The 20,056-nt window shown below is 46.4% G+C and overlaps 1 protein-coding gene across 1 annotated transcript in view; it reads left to right on the top strand.

Annotated features, from left to right (window-relative positions):
* The window catches only part of DGKQ (diacylglycerol kinase theta), a 225,499-nt gene extending 205,692 nt beyond the window's left edge, over positions 1–19,807 (top strand). Inside the window, exons 20-23 of the mRNA XM_068234259.1 lie at positions 490–636; positions 854–965; positions 3,020–3,172; positions 16,998–19,807. Coding sequence (XP_068090360.1) covers positions 490–636; positions 854–965; positions 3,020–3,172; positions 16,998–17,093 — 508 coding nt within the window. The 3' untranslated portion in view covers positions 17,094–19,807. The remainder of the gene's footprint in view (positions 1–489; positions 637–853; positions 966–3,019; positions 3,173–16,997) is intronic.
* The last annotated feature ends 249 nt before the right edge of the window (positions 19,808–20,056 follow it).

Raw genomic sequence — 20,056 nt, 5'->3', positions numbered from 1 at the left:
TAAAGTTCCTGGACAGAACTGCAGACGCATCCGAAGCTGACATAGATACATTTTGTTTACATAAATGTATCTAAGTGTGGCATGTGACTCACTCTTTCTGACTGGGAAGGAGCTGGAGGACAGCCAAAGAATGTGTAACATTTATCACTTGTTACATACTATTTAGTTAAATGTATTATCTGAACTTCTGCATATCTCTCCACGGAACTTTAAACCTCTGTGTTTAACCCTTCCAATGCTGGTCTAGTAAAAAAAAAATGCTGGTTGCATATAATATGCTGTAAATAATGTTTTACAGCAAAGTTGAAATGCAGGGTTATATTCCGCTTTAAAGGAACTGGAAGGAGACTGGAAGAAGCCCCAGGTAAGTAGCTGGCCATTTTTATTTTATTTTTTTAGTTAAGTATCCCTTTAAATATGTCATATCCAAACACTTATTTATTGGAATCATATACAGGGTGGAAGTAAAATGAATGTTTTCTTTTAAAGGTTCCACAACAAAGGTGTTTATGTTAAAGCTGGTTTACAGAAGCTAAGCCACAATCGAAATCTACATAAGGACCTGAAACTTCAGGTTGACCAACAAGAGGTGGAGCTGCCAAATATAGAAGGTCTCATCTTCCTAAATATTCCAAGGTAGACATCATTTATCTTCCCAGTAGTATCTTGTGTTTTTGTTGATGAATTTTACGCTTTCACTTAATGCTTTGAATTTAAAAAGAAAGAGAGTAAAAATTCATAAGGAACAGTTAAAATAAGATTCTACAAACTGTTTCTTTCTAGAGTTTATTATTTCTTTTTTTATTTTAGTCAACGTTAATATCAAATTTTGCACCTTTTGTGTTTTTAAAAGTTGGGGCTCAGGAGCTGATCTTTGGGGTTCTGATAATGACAATCGATATGGAAAGCCAAGAATTGATGATGGATTACTTGAAGTTGTTGGTGTAACTGGTGTGGTTCACATGGTAAGTGGACATTGTTTTTTTTTCACAAAATATCAATTACAATGGTTTACATCTAAATATTACTAAAAAAGTAGATTTCACAAAAGGGTGACATTAATTTCTATAAATCAGTTTGTTATTTTAGTATTAGTTATCAAGATTAAAAAAAAAAAAAAAAAAAAAAAAAAAAAAAAAGGACGTGTCCATCAAGTTCAATCTTTTGAGCCTCACCATACCTTAGTCCATAGTTGATGTACCTGGTTAGTGGCGGCTGCAGCTTCAATTTTTTAGGGGGCACAATGGGGGCGTGATGGCTGGCTGGTGGGGCCCATTTGAGTGATTAAAATCTATTTTTGGATGGCGAGCTTTATAGCCCATACACACGTCGGATTTTTTTAAACGACCCGTCGTTTGGACGTTCAGTCGTCCGGACGTCAATTTGGGCGTGTGTACAGTCCGTCATTCAGCTGATAAGACTGGTCTTAAGCGATCCGCCAGGCAGATCACTCAAGACCAGTCTTATCAGCTGAACAACGGACTGTACACACGCCCGATTTGACGTCCGGCAGAGAGGCAGGAGGGAGAAAAACACTGTGTATAATTCCTTATCTTAGTGGCTAAACATTGTTGCAGATTAGAGCTTGTATTTTACAGACTGAAAGTTTTGAAACAGGATTATTATCTTTTTAATCTTATTATCTGACCCCAATGTACCGTATATACTCTGATATAACTCAACCTCATGTGTAAAAGTCAGCCCCAAACATTTACCCCCTCAAGCTGGAATTTTTTTGAAAGACTCAAGTATAAGTCGGCCCAGGAAAGTTAATGGCTGCACTTTAGGACCATGAGGGTAACTGGCTGCACTTGGGGACCAGGAGGGGGTTAACGGATGTTCTACATAAAGTGCTGCAGCCATATTCCCTAGTCCCCAAGTACAGACATTAAGGTCTTGTACACACTGCTGCATTTGAACTGCGTTTTTAAAATAGTGTGCAATTTTTAATCACAAAGTCTTTAAAAAAAAATCATGAAAATCATAATGACCTGTACACACTGGTGCGTTGCGATTTTTCTATTTTCATGAAGGCTTTGTAATTAAAAAAAACACATGCGATTTTAAATTGCAATGCAAACACAGTAGTGTGTGCAGGTCCTTACTCCTCCTGGTCCCCAACTGCAGTTGGCATCCATCCTCAGTTCCAAACAGTATGGTCAGTATCTATCACCTTTTCTCCCAGTTATTTTAAAGTTGGCAGTTTATCGCTTCCAAAACTCCCCCTTCCTGACAGTCGGGGGTGCCTGTAGCAAATCTACCTAATCCACCACTTGATGCTGTGTCCGCTTGTCTCTTCTTTACTCATTTATGCCGGAAAGCACGCAATAGCATCTCTCTCATGCTTGCTTCACAGCCATAGCAGTTAGACACCTGTTTTTTAATTGACCTGAGGAAGTGGACAAGCACCCCCCAAAAGGCGTTGTCCATTTTATGTGCTTTAATAAAAGACCTTTTTTCAATAAACTGATCCAAATTCTTTGAGAGAGGTAAGATTAACACTCAGGCTAATAAGCTGTTAATCTTATAAACAATCTTTTATGCATTGGGCGCCTCCACCCCTGTTTTAAAGGAAACCTAAACTGAGAAGGATATGGATTTTTCCTTTTAAAATAATACCAGTTGCCTGAATCGCCTGCTGATCCTGTGTGTCTAATACTTTTAGCCACAGCCCCTCAACAAGCATGCAGATCAGGTGCTCTGACTGAAGTCAGACTGGATTAGCTGCATGCTTGTTTCAGGGTGTGATTCAGCCACTATTGCAGCCACAGAGATCAGCTGGACTGCCAGGTAACTGGTATTGTTTACCAGGAAACATCCATATCCCTCTCAGTTAAGGTTCCATTTAAGTGTCTTACAAAAGCTGAGCATGTTGGTAAGACAAAAATATTTAGTAAAACTAGGTTGATTATATGAAATAGATTTACTCTGTGTTGTATAATTTTGTATAGTGTTTCTTAGGACACCTTCAAATAGTGTACACACAATAAATATAACTGTCAATGTTTTCCATTTTCAGGGCCAAGTCCAAGGAGGACTTCGTTCAGGCATTAGAATTGCACAGGGTTCGTACTTCCGTGTAACTCTTCTGAAACCTATTCCAGTTCAAGTAGATGGGGAACCTTGGATCCAACCCCCAGGCCAGATAATCATTTCTGCAGCAGGACCAAAGGTGGGTACTCTGTTGTCTAAAGCCCCATCTCCACCATTTTTTTCTCCAATTCGATTCATTGATTCGATTCGATTCTATCCGAAATGTCCGATCGGAATTAGATTTGATTCAATTTGCCATTGCAAAACAATGGCAAATTGATTTGAATCCCGGTCGGACATGTCAGATCGAATCGATGAATCAAATCGCACAAAAAAACTGTATAGTGTAGATGGGGCTTTAAGGTACCCATTGAAGATGCAATCCTGACTATACAAGCTTACCAAATCTTTGTTATAAATGGTTAACTGTGTGAATATACTTTGTATGGATACTTTGGGTTGCCCCTTACATTACATAAAAGTGGTAAGCTTGTACAGTCAAGATCAGGGGTCCCCAAACTTTTTCGGTCAACATATTTCACACTGCTGGAGAGCCGGCGTATACATAAATTGATGTAGAAAAATATAACATTGAGCCTAGGTATTGTAGACAGTGCCTATTAACATGGGCAGCCCTCATGTCTCCCATTTAACCAGAGCAGATGCTATGCCGCCCAACACAACAGCATGTGCAGACAGTATCCCTCCAAAACAGTATGTGCAAATAGTATGCCCTCCTACACAGCATGTGCAGGTTGTATACCCTCCTACACAGCATGTGCAGATTGTATGCCCTCCAACTCAGTATGTGCAGATACTGTGTTAGAGGGCATACTATCTGCACATACTGAGTTGGAGGGCATACTATCTGCACATACTGTGTTGGAGGGCATACTATGTGCAGATAGTATGCCCTCCAACACAGCATGTGCAGATAGTATCCCCTCCAACACAGCATGTGCAGGTTGTATGCCCTCCATTACAGCATGTGCAGATAGTATGCCCTCCAACATGGCATGTGCAGATAGTATGCCCCCCAACATGGCATGTGCAGCTTGTATGCCCTCCAACACGGCATGTGGAGATAGTATGCCCTCCAACACGGCATGTGCAGATAGTATGCCCTCCAACACGGCATGTGCAGATAGTATGCCCTCCAACACGACATGTGCAGCTTGTATGCCCTCCAACACGACATGTGCAGCTTGTATGCCCTCCAACATGGCATGTGCAGCTTGTATGCCCTCCAACACGGCATGTGGAGATAGTATGCCCTCCAACACAGCATGTGCAGATAGTATGCCCTCCAACACAGCATGTGCAGATTTTATGCCCTCCAACACAGCATGTGCAGATTTTATGCCCTCCAACACAGCATGTGCAGATAGTATGCACTCCACTACAGCATGTGGAGATAGTATGCCCTCCAACATGGCATGTGCAGCTTGTATGCCCTCCAACACAGCATCTGCAGATAGTATGCCCTCCAACACAGCATGTGCAGATAGTATGCACTCCACTACATCATGTGCAGATAGTATGCCCTCCAACACAGCATGTGCAGCTTGTATGCCCTCCAACACAGCATCTGCAGATAGTATGCCCTCCAACACAGCATGTGCAGATAGTATGCACTCCACTACAGCATGTGCAGATAGTATCCCCTCCAACACAGCATGTGCAGGTAGTATGTCCTCCAACACAGCATGTGCAGGTTGTATGCCCTTCAACACAGTATATGCAGATAGTATGCCTTCCAACACAGCATGTGCAGGTAATATGCCCTCCAACACAGCATGTGCAGGTAATATGCCCTCCAACACAGCATGTGCAGGTAATATGCCCTCCAACACAGCATGTGCAGGTCGTATGTCCTCCAACACCGCATGTGCAGGTAATATGCCCTCCAACACAGCATGTGCAGGTTGTATGCCCTCCAACACACCATGTGCAGGTTGTATGCCCTCCAACACCGCATGTGCAGGTAGTATGCCCTCCAACACAGTATGTGCGGATAGTATGCCCTCCAACACAGCATGTGCAGATAGTATGCCCTCCAACACAGCATGTGCAGATAGTATGCCCTCCAACACAGCATGTGCAGATAGTATGCCCTCCAACACAGCATGTGCAGATAGTATGCACTCCACTACAGCATGTGCAGATAGTATCCCCTCCAACATAGCATGTGCAAGTAGTATGTCCTCCAACACAGTATGTGCAGGTAGTATGTCCTCCAACACAGCATGTGCAGGTTGTATGCCCTCCAACACAGTATATGCAGATAGTATGCCCTCCAACACAGCATGTGCAGGTAATATGCCCTCCAACACAGCATATGCAGGTAATATGCCCTCCAACACAGCATGTGCAGGTCGTATGTCCTCCAACACCGCATGTGCAGGTTGTATGCCCTCCAACGCAGCATGTGGAGATAGTATCCCCTCCAACACAGCATGTGCAGATAGTATGCACTCCACTACAGCATGTGCAGATAGTATGCACTCCACTACAGCATGTGCAGATAGTATGCACTCCACTACAGCATGTGCAGATAGTATGCACTCCACTACAGCATGTGCAGATAGTATGTCCTCCAACACAGCATGTGCAAGTAGTATGTCCTCCAACACAGCATGTGCAAGTAGTATCTCCTCCAACACAGCATGTGCAGGTTGTATGCCCTCCAACACAGTATATGCAGATAGTATGCCCTCCAACACAGCATGTGCAGATAGTATGCCCTCCAACACAGCATGTGCAGGTAATATGCCCTCCAACACCGCATGTACAGGTTGTATGCCCTCCAACACAGCATGTGCAGGTAATATGCCCTCCAACAAGGGATGTGCAGGTAATATGCCCTCCAACAAGGCATGTGCAGGTAGTATGCCCTCCAACACGGCATGTGCAGATAGTATGTCCTCCAACACAGCATGTGCAGGTTGTATGCCCTCCAACACAGCATGTGCAGATAGTATGCCCTCCAACACAGGATGTGCGGATGGTATGCCTTCCAACACAGCATGTGCGGATAGTATGCCCTCCAACACAGCATGTGCAGATAGTATGCCCGCCAACAGAGCAAGTGCGAATAGTATGCCCTCCAACACAGTATGTGCAGATAGTATGCCCTCCAACACAGCATGTGCAGATAGTATGCCCTGCAACAGAGCATGTGCAGATAGTATGTCCTCCAACACAGCATGTGCAGGTAGTATGCCCGCCAACAGAGCATGTGCGGATAGTATGTCCTCCAACACAGCATGTGCAGATAGTATGCCCTCCAACACAGTATGTGCGGATAGTATGCCCTCCAACAGAGCATGTGCGGATAGTATGTCCTCCAACACAGCATGTGCAGATAGTATGTCCTCCAACACAGCATGTGCAGATAGTATGCCCTCCTACACAGGATGGGCAGATAGTATGCCCTCCAACACAGCATGTGCAGGTTGTATGCCCTCCAACACAGCATGTGCAGATAGTATTCCCTCCAACACAGCATATGCAGATAGTATGCCCTCCAACACAGCATGTGCAGATAGTATGCCCTCCAATACAACATGTGCAGATAGTATGCCCTCCAACAGAACTTGTGCAGATAGTATGTCCTCCAACACGGCATGTGCAGGTAGTATGCCCGCCAACACAGCATGTGCAGGTAGTATGCCTGCCAACACAGCATGTGCAGGTAGTATGCCCGCCAACAGAGCATGTGCGTAGAGTATGCCCTCCAACATAGTATGTGCAGATAGTATCACCCCCAACACAGCAAGTGCAGATAGTATGCCCTCCAACCAGTGGCGTACCTAGGGCATTTGACACCCGGTGCTGGGTATTATAAGACACCCCCCCCCCCCAAAAAAGTAAAGGGGCAAAAAATGGGTGGCGCTATAACAAATGGGCGTATATCTGCCCCCAGTATAGCTGCCCCCAGTATAGCTAGTATAGCTGCCCCCAGTATAGCTAGTATAGCTGCCCCCAGTATAGCTCCCCCCAGTATAGCTAGTATAGCTGCCCCCAGTATAGCTGCCCCCAGTATAGCTAGTATAGCTACCCCCCAGTATAGCTAGTATAGCTGCCCCCAGTATAGCTAGTATAGCTGCCCCCAGTATAGCTAGTTTAGTTGCCCCCAGTATAGCTGCCCCCCAGTATAGCTAGTTTAGTTGCCCCCAGTATAGCTAGTTTAGTTGCCCCCAGTATAGCTGCCCCCCAGTATAGCTGCCCCCCAGTATAGCTAGTTTAGTTGCCCCCAGTATAGCTAGTTTAGTTGCCCCCAGTATAGCTAGTTTAGTTGCCCCCAGTATAGCTAGTATAATTGCCCCCAGAATAGCTAGTATAATTGCCCCCAGTATAGCTAGTTTAGTTGCCCCCAGTGTGAGGAAAGCCTGGAAGGAGGGGTGGCGGGGAGGGGGGCCGGACCCCCCACCTCCCTCACCTGGGTCCCCCTCCTTCTGGCGCTTCCCCCTCCCTCCTCCAACTCAGTATGTGCAGATACTGTGTTAGAGGGCATACTATCTGCACATACTGAGTTGGAGGGCATACAATCTGCACATGCTGTGATGGAGGGCATACTATCTGCACATACTGTGTTGGAGGGCATACTATGTGCAGATAGTATGCCCTCCAACACAGCATGTGCAGATAGTATCCCCTCCAACACAGCATGTGCAGGTTGTATGCCCTCCATTACAGTATCTCCTCCAACATGGCATGTGCAGATAGTATGCCCCCCAACATGGCATGTGCAGCTTGTATGCCCTCCAACACGGCATGTGGAGATAGTATGCCCTCCAACACGGCATGTGCAGATAGTATGCCCTCCAACACGGCATGTGCAGCTTGTATGCCCTCCAACATGGCATGTGCAGCTTGTATGCCCTCCAACACGACATGTGGAGATAGTATGCTCTCCAACACAGCATGTGCAGATAGTATGCCCTCCAACACAGCATGTGCAGATTTTATGCCCTCCATGTGCAGATAGTATGCACTCCACTACAGCATGTGGAGATAGTATGCCCTCCAACATGGCATGTGCAGCTTGTATGCCCTCCAACACAGCATGTGCAGATAGTATGCCCTCCAACACAGCATGTGCAGATAGTATGCACTCCACTACATCATGTGCAGATAGTATGCCCTCCAACACAGCATGTGCAGCTTGTATGCCCTCCAACACAGCATGTGCAGATAGTATGCCCTCCAACACAGCATGTGCAGCTTGTATGCCCTCCAACACAGCATGTGCAGATAGTATGCCCTCCAACACAGCATGTGCAGATAGTATGCACTCCACTACAGCATGTGCAGATAGTATCCCCTCCAACACAGCATGTGCAGGTAGTATGTCCTCCAACACAGCATGTGCAGGTTGTATGCCCTCCAACACAGCATGTGCAGGTAATATGCCCTCCAACGCAGCATGTGCAGATAGTATGCACTCCATTACAGCATGTGCAGATAGTATGCACTCCACTACAGCATGTGCAGATAGTATGTCCTCCAACACAGCATGTGCAAGTAGTATGTCCTCCAACACAGCATGTGCAGGTTGTATGCCCTCCAACACAGCATGTGCGGATAGTATGTCCTCCAACACAGCATGTGCAGATAGTATGTCCTCCAACACAGCATGTGCAGATAGTATGCCCTCCTACATAGGATGGGCAGATAGTATGCCCTCCAACACAGCATGTGCAGGTTGTATGCCCTCCAACACAGCATGTGCAGATAGTATTCCCTCCAACACAGCATATGCAGATAGTATGCCCTCCAACACAGCATGTGCAGATAGTATGCCCTCCAATACAACATGTGCAGATAGTATGCCCTCCAACAGAACTTGTGCAGATAGTATGTCCTCCAACACGGCATGTGCAGGTAGTATGCCCGCCAACACAGCATGTGCAGGTAGTATGCCCGCCAACACAGCATGTGCAGGTAGTATGCCCGCCAACAGAGCATGTGCGGAGAGTATGCCCTCCAACATAGTATGTGCAGATAGTATCACCCCCAACACAGCAAGTGCAGATAGTATGCCCTCCAACCAGTGGCGTACCTAGGGCATTTGACACCCGGTGCTGGGTATTATAAGACACCCCCCCCCCCCCCCCCCAAAAAAAAGTAAAGGGGCAAAAAATGGGTGGCGCTATAACAAATGGGCGTGGCCATGACCGGATGAGGGCGGAGCTAACTGTAATTTGACGTGAACCCGGGTGAGAGTGATATGGAGGCTGCCATATTTATTTCCTTTTAAACAATACTAGTTGCCCTGCTAATCTATTTGGCTGCAGTAGTGAACTGAATCACACCAGAAACAAGCATGCTTGTTCAGGGTCTGTGGTTGAAAGAATTAGAGGCATAGGACCAGCACGGCAGCCAGGCAACTGGTATTGCTTAAAAGGAGATAAATATGGCAGCCTCAATATTATTCTCACCTCGGGTTCCCTTTAAAAGTGCAATGCAAAGACAGTGGACCCAAGTTTTGGTGACCCTTTCCCCAGAAAATTCACATAATTGTGCAGGTTTTCTGAAGAAAATACACGTAATGTGTGCAGATTTGCCCAGAGAATACGTTCAATCACGTCGGCAGATTTGCTCAGAAAATACATGCAATCATGTCTGCAGATTTGCCCAGAGAATACGTTCAATCATGTCGGCAGATTTGCCCAGAAAATACATGCAATCATGTCGGCAGATTTGCCCAGAAAATACATGCAATCATGTCTGCAGATTTGCCCAAAGAATACGTTCAATCATGTCGGCAGATTTGCCCAGAAAATACATGCAATCATGTCGGCAGATTTGCCCAGAAAATACATGCAATCATGTCGGCAGATTTGCCCAGAAAATACATGCAATCATGTCGGCAGATTTGCCCAGAAAATACATGCAATCATGTTGGCAGATTTGCCCAGAAAATACATGCAATCATGTCGGCAGATTTGCCCAGAAAATACATGCAATCATGTCAGCAGATTTGCCCAGAAAATACATGCAATCATGTCGGCAGATTTGCCCAGAAAATACATGCAATCATGTAGCAGATTTGACCAGAAAATACATGCAATCGTGTGGCAGACCTGTCCACAAAACACTTCAATCGTCAATAGTTGCCCCCAGTATAGCTAGTATAGTTGCCCCCTGTATAGCTAGTATATTTGCCCCCTGTATAGCTGCTCCCAGTATAGCTAGTATAGCTGCCCCCAGTATAGCTAGTATATCTGCCCCCAGTATAGCTGCCCCCAGTATAGCTAGTATAGCTGCCCCCAGTATAGCTAGTATAGCTGCCCCCAGTATAGCTCCCCCCAGTATAGCTAGTATAGCTGCCCCCAGTATAGCTGCCCCCAGTATAGCTAGTATAGCTACCCCCCAGTATAGCTGCCCCCAGTATAGCTAGTATAGCTGCCCCCAGTATAGCTAGTATAGCTGCCCCCAGTATAGCTAGTTTAGTTGCCCCCAGTATAGCTGCCCCCCAGTATAGCTAGTTTAGTTGCCCCCAGTATAGCTAGTTTAGTTGCCCCCAGTATAGCTAGTTTAGTTGCCCCCAGTATAGCTAGTATAGCTGCCCCCAGTATAGCTGCCCCCCAGTATAGCTGCCCCCCAGTATAGCTGCCCCCCAGTATAGCTAGTTTAGTTGCCCCCAGTATAGCTAGTTTAGTTGCCCCCAGTATAGCTAGTATAATTGCCCCCAGAATAGGTAGTATAATTGCCCCCAGTATAGCTAGTTTAGTTGCCCCCAGTGTGAGGAAAGCCTGGAAGGAGGGGTGGCGGGGAGGGGGGCCGGACCCCCCACCTCCCTCACCTGGGTCCCCCTCTTTCTGGCGCTTCCCCCTCCCTCCTCCAACTCAGTATGTGCAGATACTGTGTTAGAGGGCATACTATCTGCACATACTGAGTTGGAGGGCATACAATCTGCACATGCTGTGATGGAGGGCATACTATCTGCACATACTGTGTTGGAGGGCATACTATGTGCAGATAGTATGCCCTCCAACACAGCATGTGCAGATAGTATCCCCTCCAACACAGCATGTGCAGGTTGTATGCCCTCCATTACAGCTTGTGCAGATAGTATGCCCTCCAACATGGCATGTGCAGATAGTATGCCCCCCAACATGGCATGTGCAGCTTGTATGCCCTCCAACACGGCATGTGGAGATAGTATGCCCTCCAACACGGCATGTGCAGATAGTATGCCCTCCAACACGGCATGTGCAGCTTGTATGCCCTCCAACATGGCATGTGCAGCTTGTATGCCCTCCAACACGGCATGTGGAGATAGTATGCTCTCCAACACAGCATGTGCAGATAGTATGCCCTCCAACACAGCATGTGCAGATTTTATGCCCTCCATGTGCAGATAGTATGCACTCCACTACAGCATGTGGAGATAGTATGCCCTCCAACATGGCATGTGCAGCTTGTATGCCCTCCAACACAGCATGTGCAGATAGTATGCCCTCCAACACAGCATGTGCAGATAGTATGCACTCCACTACATCATGTGCAGATAGTATGCCCTCCAACACAGCATGTGCAGCTTGTATGCCCTCCAACACAGCATGTGCAGATAGTATGCCCTCCAACACAGCATGTGCAGCTTGTATGCCCTCCAACACAGCATGTGCAGATAGTATGCCCTCCAACACAGCATGTGCAGATAGTATGCACTCCACTACAGCATGTGCAGATAGTATCCCCTCCAACACAGCATGTGCAGGTAGTATGTCCTCCAACACAGCATGTGCAGGTTGTATGCCCTTCAACACAGTATATGCAGATAGTATGCCTTCCAACACAGCATGTGCAGGTAATATGCCCTCCAACACAGCATGTGCAGGTAATATGCCCTCCAACACAGCATGTGCAGGTTGTATGTCCTCCAACACCGCATGTGCAGGTTGTATGCCCTCCAACGCAGCATGTGGAGATAGTATCCCCTCCAACACAGCATGTGCAGATAGTATGCACTCCATTACAGCATGTGCAGATAGTATGCACTCCACTACAGCATGTGCAGATAGTATGCACTCCACTACAGCATGTGCAGATTGTATGTCCTCCAACACAGCATGTGCAAGTAGTATGTCCTCCAACACAGCATGTGCAGGTTGTATGCCCTCCAACACAGCATGTGCAGATAGTATGCCCTCCAACACAGCATGTGCAGGTAATATGCCCTCCAACACAGCATGTGCAGGTTGTATGCCCTCCAACACACCATGTGCAGGTTGTATGCCCTCCAACACAGCATGTGCAGGTAGTATGCCCTCCAACTCAGTATGTGCGGATAGTATGCCGCCCAACACCGTATGTGCAGGTAGTATGCACTCCACTACAGCATGTGGAGATAGTATGCCCTCCAACACAGCATGTGCAGATAGTATGCCCTCCAACACAGCATGTGCAGATAGTATGCCCTCCAACACAGCATGTGCAGATAGTATGCACTCCACTACAGCATGTGCAGATAGTATCCCCTCCAACACAGCATGTGCAAGTAGTATGTCCTCCAACACAGTATGTGCAGGTAGTATGTCCTCCAACACAGTATATGCAGATAGTATGCCCTCCAACACAGCATGTGCAGGTAATATGCCCTCCAACACAGCATGTGCAGGTCGTATGTCCACCAACGCAGCATGTGGAGATAGTATCCCCTCCAACACAGCATGTGCAGATAGTGTGCACTCCACTACAGCATGTGCAGATAGTATACACTCCACTACAGCATGTGCAGATAGTATGCACTCCACTACAGCATGTGCAGATAGTATGCACTCCACTACAGCATGTGCAGATAGTATGTCCTCCAACACAGCATGTGCAGGTTGTATGCCCTCCAACACAGTATATGCAGATAGTATGCCCTCCAACACAGCATGTGCAGATAGTATGCCCTCCAACACAGCATGTGCAGGTAATATGCCCTCCAACACCGCATGTACAGGTTGTATGCCCTCCAACACAGCATGTGCAGGTAATATGCCCTCCAACAAGGGATGTGCAGGTAATATGCCCTCCAACAAGGCATGTGCAGGTAGTATGCCCTCCAACACGGCATGTGCAGGTAGTATGCCCTCCAACACGGCATGTGCAGATAGTATGCCCTCCAACACAGGATGTGCGGATGGTATGCCTTCCAACACAGCATGTGCAGATAGTATGCCCGCCAACAGAGCAAGTGCGAATAGTATGCCCTCCAACACAGTATGTGCAGATAGTATGCCCTCCAACACAGCATGTGCAGATAGTATGCCCTCCAACAGAGCATGTGCAGATAGTATGTCCTCCAACACAGCATGTGCAGGTAGTATGCCCGCCAACAGAGCATGTGCGGATAGTATGTCCTCCAACACAGCATGTGCAGATAGTATGTCCTCCAACACAGCATGTGCAGATAGTATGCCCTCCAACACAGTATGTGCGGATAGTATGCCCTCCAACAGAGCATGTGCGGATAGTATGTCCTCCAACACAGCATGTGCAGATAGTATGTCCTCCAACACAGCATGTGCAGATAGTATGCCCTCCTACACAGGATGGGCAGATAGTATGTCCTCCAACACAGCATGTGCAGGTTGTATGCCCTCCAACACAGCATGTGCAGGTTGTATGCCCTCCAACACAGCATGTGCAGATAGTATTCCCTCCAACACAGCATATGCAGATAGTATGCCCTCCAACACAGCATGTGCAGATAGTATGCCCTCCAATACAACATGTGCAGATAGTATGCCCTCCAACAGAACTTGTGCAGATAGTATGTCCTCCAACACGGCATGTGCAGGTAGTATGCCCGCCAACACAGCATGTGCAGGTAGTATGCCCGCCAACACAGCATGTGCAGGTAGTATGCCCGCCAACAGAGCATGTGCGGAGAGTATGCCCTCCAACATAGTATGTGCAGATAGTATCACCCCCAACACAGCAAGTGCAGATAGTATGCCCTCCAACCAGTGGCGTACCTAGGGCATTTGACACCCGGTGCTGGGTATTATAAGACACCCCCCCCCCCCCAAAGTAAAGGGGCAAAAAATGGGTGGCGCTATAACAAATGGGCGTGGCCATGACCGGATGAGGGGGGAGCTAACTGTAATTTGACGTGAACCCGGGTGAGAGTGATATGGAGGCTGCCATATTTATTTCCTTTTAAACAATACTAGTTGCCCTGCTAATCTATTTGGCTGCAGTAGTGAACTGAATCACACCAGAAACAAGCATGCTTGTTCAGGGTCTGTGGTTGAAAGAATTAGAGGCAGAGGACCAGCACGGCAGCCAGGCAACTGGTATTGCTTAAAAGGAGATAAATATGGCAGCCTCAATATTATTCTCACCTCGGGTTCCCTTTAAAAGTGCAATGCAAAGACAGTGGACCCAAGTTTTGGTGACCCTTTCCCCAGAAAATTCACATAATTGTGCAGGTTTTCTGAAGAAAATACACGTAATGTGTGCAGATTTGCCCAGAGAATACGTTCAATCACGTCGGCAGATTTGCCCAGAAAATACATGCAATCATGTCTGCAGATTTGCCCAGAGAATACGTTCAATCATGTCGGCAGATTTGCCCAGAAAATACATGCAATCATGTCGGCAGATTTGCCCAGAAAATACATGCAGTCATGTCTGCAGATTTGCCCAAAGAATACGTTCAATCATGTCGGCAGATTTGCCCAGAAAATACATGCAATCATGTCGGCAGATTTGCCCAGAAAATACATGCAATCATGTCGGCAGATTTGCCCAGAAAATACATGCAATCATGTCGGCAGATTTGCCCAGAAAATACATGCAATCATGTCGGCAGATTTGCCCAGAAAATACATGCAATCATGTCAGCAGATTTGCCCAGAAAATACATGCAATCATGTCGGCAGATTTGCCCAGAAAATACATGCAATCATGTAGCAGATTTGACCAGAAAATGCATGCAATCGTGTGGCAGACCTGTCCACAAAACACTTCAATCGTCAATAGTTGCCCCCAGTATAGCTAGTATAGTTGCCCCCTGTATAGCTAGTATATTTGCCCCCTGTATAGCTAGTATATTTGCCCCCTGTATAGCTGCCCCCAGTATAGCTAGTATATCTGCCCCCAGTATAGCTGCCCCCAGTTTAGCTAGTATAGCTGCCCCCAGTATAGCTAGTATAGTTGCCCCCAGTATAGCTCCCCCCAGTATAGCTAGTATAGCTGCCCCCAGTATAGCTGCCCCCAGTATAGCTAGTATAGCTGCCCCCCAGTATAGCTGCCCCCAGTATAGCTGCCCCCAGTATAGCTAGTATAGCTGCCCCCAGTATAGCTAGTATAGCTGCCCCCAGTATAGCTAGTTTAGTTGCCCCCAGTATAGCTGCCCCCCAGTATAGCTAGTTTAGTTGCCCCCAGTATAGCTAGTTTAGTTGCCCCCAGTATAGCTAGTTTAGTTGCCCCCAGTATAGCTAGTTTAGTTGCCCCCAGTATAGCCAGTATAGCTGCCCCCAGTATAGCTGCCCCCCAGTATAGCTAGTTTAGTTGCCCCCAGTATAGCTAGTTTAGTTGCCCCCAGTATAGCTAGTTTAGTTGCCCCCAGAATAGCTAGTATAATTGCCCCCAGAATAGCTAGTATAATTGCCCCCAGAATAGCTAGTATAATTGCCCCCAGTATAGCTAGTTTAGTTGCCCCCAGTGTGAGGAAAGCCTGGAAGGAGGGGTGGCGGGGAGGGGGGCCGGACCCCCCACCTCCCTCACCTGGGTCCCCCTCCTTCTGGCGCTTCCCCCTCCTAATTAGCAGCAGCGGGCAGGAGCGGCGAAGAAGACTCACTCACCTGCTCCTGGCGATAGCGGCGGCGCATAGCGTCATCCTCACGCGACGCTGGTCTCCGACTTCTCTGTTGCTCACTGTGCTTCCGCCAATCAGGAAGCACAGTGAGCGGTGGAGAAGGCGGAGACCAGCGTGACGTGACGATGACGCGATTTGCCATCGCCTGGAACGCAGGAAGGAGGTGAGTAAGTCCTCTTGCCCGCTGCTGCCCGCTGCTGCTAATTAGGAGGGGAAGCGCCAGCAGTAGGGGGACCCAGGTGAGGGAGGTGGGGGGTCCGGCCCCCCTCCCCGCCGCTTTCCCCGCCACCTCTCCTTTCCGTGCTGCTTCCCCCTCCTGTCCTGCACATTGCACAGGCCTCTGTGGGAGGCCTGATGACACCCCCTGGGGCGCCCGACACCTGGTGCGGGGCGCCCCCTGCCGCCCTATGGTAGGGACGCTACTGCCTCCAACACAGCATATGCAGATAGTATGTCCTCCAACACAGCATGTGCAGATAGTATGTCCTCCAACACAGCATGTGCAGGTAGTATGCCCTCCAATACAGCATGTGCAGATAGTATGCCCTCCAGCACAGCATGTGCAGATAGTATGCACTCCACTACAGCATGTGCAGCTATTATGCCCTCCAACACAGTGTAGATATTGCGACCCTAACATAGCAAGCCATATGTGAGCCATAATGTCACCCAATGGCCTGCCAAAGCCTGCAGCACAATCTCACCCATACACGCACGATTTCTGTAGAAACATATGCAGTACAACCCTCCATTCGGAAAGGAACCATACCATTTCTGCACAGCACTGACCAAAATATATGTGATTATGCTTGTTACAAGTCACCCTCTCCACCCAGTAACCCAGAAGCCAGCGAATGATTGCTTTCTGGCTTCCATGTGGAAGGGTGGTGCCAGAACTGCTATTCTATATGCGGGTCACCAATATTTGAAGATGCAGCGGACCGATTATATAAGTAATACACTTTGTGTGTGTGTGTGGGGGGGGGGGGGGGGGGGTGGGGCGCAGTAAAAAAGCCTCAGGGGGCCGCATTCGGCCCGCAGGCCTTAATTTGAGGACCACTGGTCAAGATAGTATGCACGTAGTAATTCAATTACTTTGATACCTTAATTTTAAAAATGCACCTTTTTCACGGTTTTATAGGTTCACATGCTGAAGAAGTCAAAGCAGAAGCAAAAGAAATCAAGCTCCAAGGAGGCAAAGGGAGATTCTGTTGCACAGAATGATAACGGAAGCTAGAACTAGTGACATCTGCAGGTGGACAGTAAATAAAACACTGATTAGAAGTGGGAACAGGATTCCCATATCGTCTTTCCATGCAAGAGGCTAAGCAGATCAAAGCTCTTCTTCCACAATATCCCTAATATTGTTTATGTAATATCAGTCTAATGAGAAATCTATGCCTCTACAGCTTCCATGAACTATTTGAATTTATTCAGGGTTGTATCTCCGTAGATTTCTACATTTCTATAGAAGACATTTACATGAGCACGATACAACGTGGCTGACAGTGCACTGTGGTGATTCCCAGCGTAATGCCCATGGTGGGGTCATTATATATGTGGTTATGCCTACAGGTTTCTAGGGTAGTCTCTAATTCTATTTGTACTGTTTGTTTTTAATGTAACTAGAAATCCTGGCACATACAAGGGTCAGTATATCAGTTAGAGTCTACATTAGGAGCTTTGCTTTCAAAATGTCTCATCCCATGCTGCATACAGTACTGTACAAACTATTTTTAGATGGTGTATTTTTTATGAAGAGGTATTATGAATATATAATTGATCTTGCAAGTGCTTTTCAGAACCGTCAATTCCTGTGAAGGTTTGTATAGCGTCATTCAGTGAAGTAAAATGCAAAGAAGACAGAAAAAAGCATACTGTGATGCTATGTGTAGTGATCAAGTAGTATGCCAAGCAGTTTACGTCTGCTGACCATAGACTGTATTTATTCTTATAAAGCAAAACAAAAAAACAGTTTCCCACTTTCACATGTATTTGTGTTGCCTGACATACTCTACTATAAATTAAATGTATTTCAATTTACATCTGTAGCTGGAAGATGTAATGAGTTAAGTAACATTTAGAACCTTCCACTAGAAAGCGCAAATGCACACATAAATTCCCTGTGGGTAGTTTGGGATTTTTTTTCTTGTTCGTTTGCAATGTCCAATTCTGAATTTCAATCACAAAAATACAGCAAAAGAATAGGTTTGCGATTTTAGATGAAATGCATCCCATGTGGGAACAGAGCACCAGGCTTTACATTATTGTCTTTGCGATCACCAAAAAGCAGTTCAGCAATCCGATCAATGTGTATGGAGTGTTATTCCACTACAAATCGTCATTGCACAGGGGAGAACACAATTGTTTTCCCTCTGCTCTTGCTTTACAAATTTTGGTCTGATTCTAGTGCAGTTGGAAAGTCCCATTTAATTGCTCTGAATGACCGTTACGTCACAAATGCAGCAAGCAGTGTCCAGCAAATTGCAGTGCTCCTGTTTTACTACTTGCTTCACACTGTGAAAGGGAGCACTGCAATGTGCCTGAAAAAGCAAGTGTCATTGTGATCAGCAAATAGGATGCACTCAGTGGAAAAGAGCCTGTGTGTATTTGATCAGCTAGCGTTGCTGTTTTGGGTTAGGTTGATGTTTAACCCAAATAGCACTTTTTCTGTTATAGAAAACTATTTTATAGCATCTTATTATTCCTGCTAAAATGTATTTCCATGTCAGCATGTATTAAAATTCTGTATAAATGCGATTATGCAGAAACCGGACCAGAAAAGCAGCTCTAGTACGGACCACTTAAGTAGCTTTTTGAACACGTCCTTAATATGGTACTACAAATAGAACGGAAAGAACACAAACTCCGCCTCTGCACATCCACATAAATAATTATAAAAAAATTGTAAATGAGTACTTAAAGTGTACCTGAGACATGATATGCTGCATGATTTATACTTTGGGGCTTTCTCCAGCCCCATATGGATTGTGGGCTCCATCACTGTCCTTGGTCGCTCTGTTCTCCTGTTCTCAGTTCTTTTAATTTGGCCAGTTGTGCTTTTCTGCGCACATGCAACCTGCACCCTCGTTGTGATCTTGTAGCTGGGTGCATTCTGTGCCTGCGCAGAACAGGTGCAGAGTGCTCCTGGATACTGAAATGTAACAAGGGTCAGGTGAAGCACAAAATAGCATTACTGGCTGAAATAAAAGCGCTGAAAACGGAGTGGCGGGAGAGGATGGCGATCAAGCCCATGTTCCAAATGCGGGTGGAAGAAGGCATGCAGCATATTATGTCTTAGGTTTCTTTTACATGATGTCCGAATGTCACAGGACTCTTTCTCCCTCAACCCCCCTTCACAGATACTAATGTGGGGGAGGAGCTCTTCCGTAAGGAATAATAGGTCTTTGCCACGTGTTCTACAGAGGAGGAGGAGAGTGTCTGAGCCGTCATGACCATGGCTTTATAGGATCAATAAGCTGACATCATTAAAAAAAATGATTGGGCAGACATGGGGTGTACATTTTTCTTTATCCTACCCATAATTTGTATTTAAGTAATGCCAACACAAAAACGTGTAAATGATATGACATGCAGTAATGTTTGTGCGCTTTTTAAATCTAGCCAAACCCATAACTGAGCAAGGCAAATTTTGAAAGCAATTATGTTGATACGTGAAACTTGTATTTATTACAACTGGAAGTAGACTAAAAAATCCTCTGCATAATGTGCTTACCTAAATCTGTACAGCTATGCATGCAGGCTCCATGCTACTAAAAGCATTTATTTCCCGGTAGTGGTGTACACAATTCCACCTCATGTAGACACATGGATCCTGATTCACTTAGCTTTTCTCTTCAGTTTTTCCACAGGAGATGTTTTCACACTTAATCCATAAAATACTTTCACTGCCTTTACCAAGTAAAGAGGTACTTAAAGGGACACTTAAGTCAAACAAAAAAATGAGTTTTACTCACCTAGGGCTTCCAATAGCCTCCTGCAGCTGTCTGGTGCCCTCGCCGTCTCCCTCCAATCCTCCTGGCCCCGCCAGCAGCCACTTCCTGTTTCGGTGACAAGAGCTGACAGGCTGGGGACGCAAGTGATTCTTCGCATTCCCAGACACATTAGCACCCTCTATGCTGCTATATATGGTATATGATATATGCTATAGCAGCATAGATGGCGCTATTGTGGCCAGGA

This window comes from Hyperolius riggenbachi, chromosome 1 (genome assembly GCF_040937935.1).
Source record: "Hyperolius riggenbachi isolate aHypRig1 chromosome 1, aHypRig1.pri, whole genome shotgun sequence".
In the NCBI taxonomy this organism is placed as follows: Eukaryota; Metazoa; Chordata; class Amphibia; order Anura; family Hyperoliidae; genus Hyperolius; species Hyperolius riggenbachi.
The sequence above is the reverse complement of the archived record's forward strand: the minus strand, read 5'-3'. Positions and strand labels throughout refer to the sequence as shown.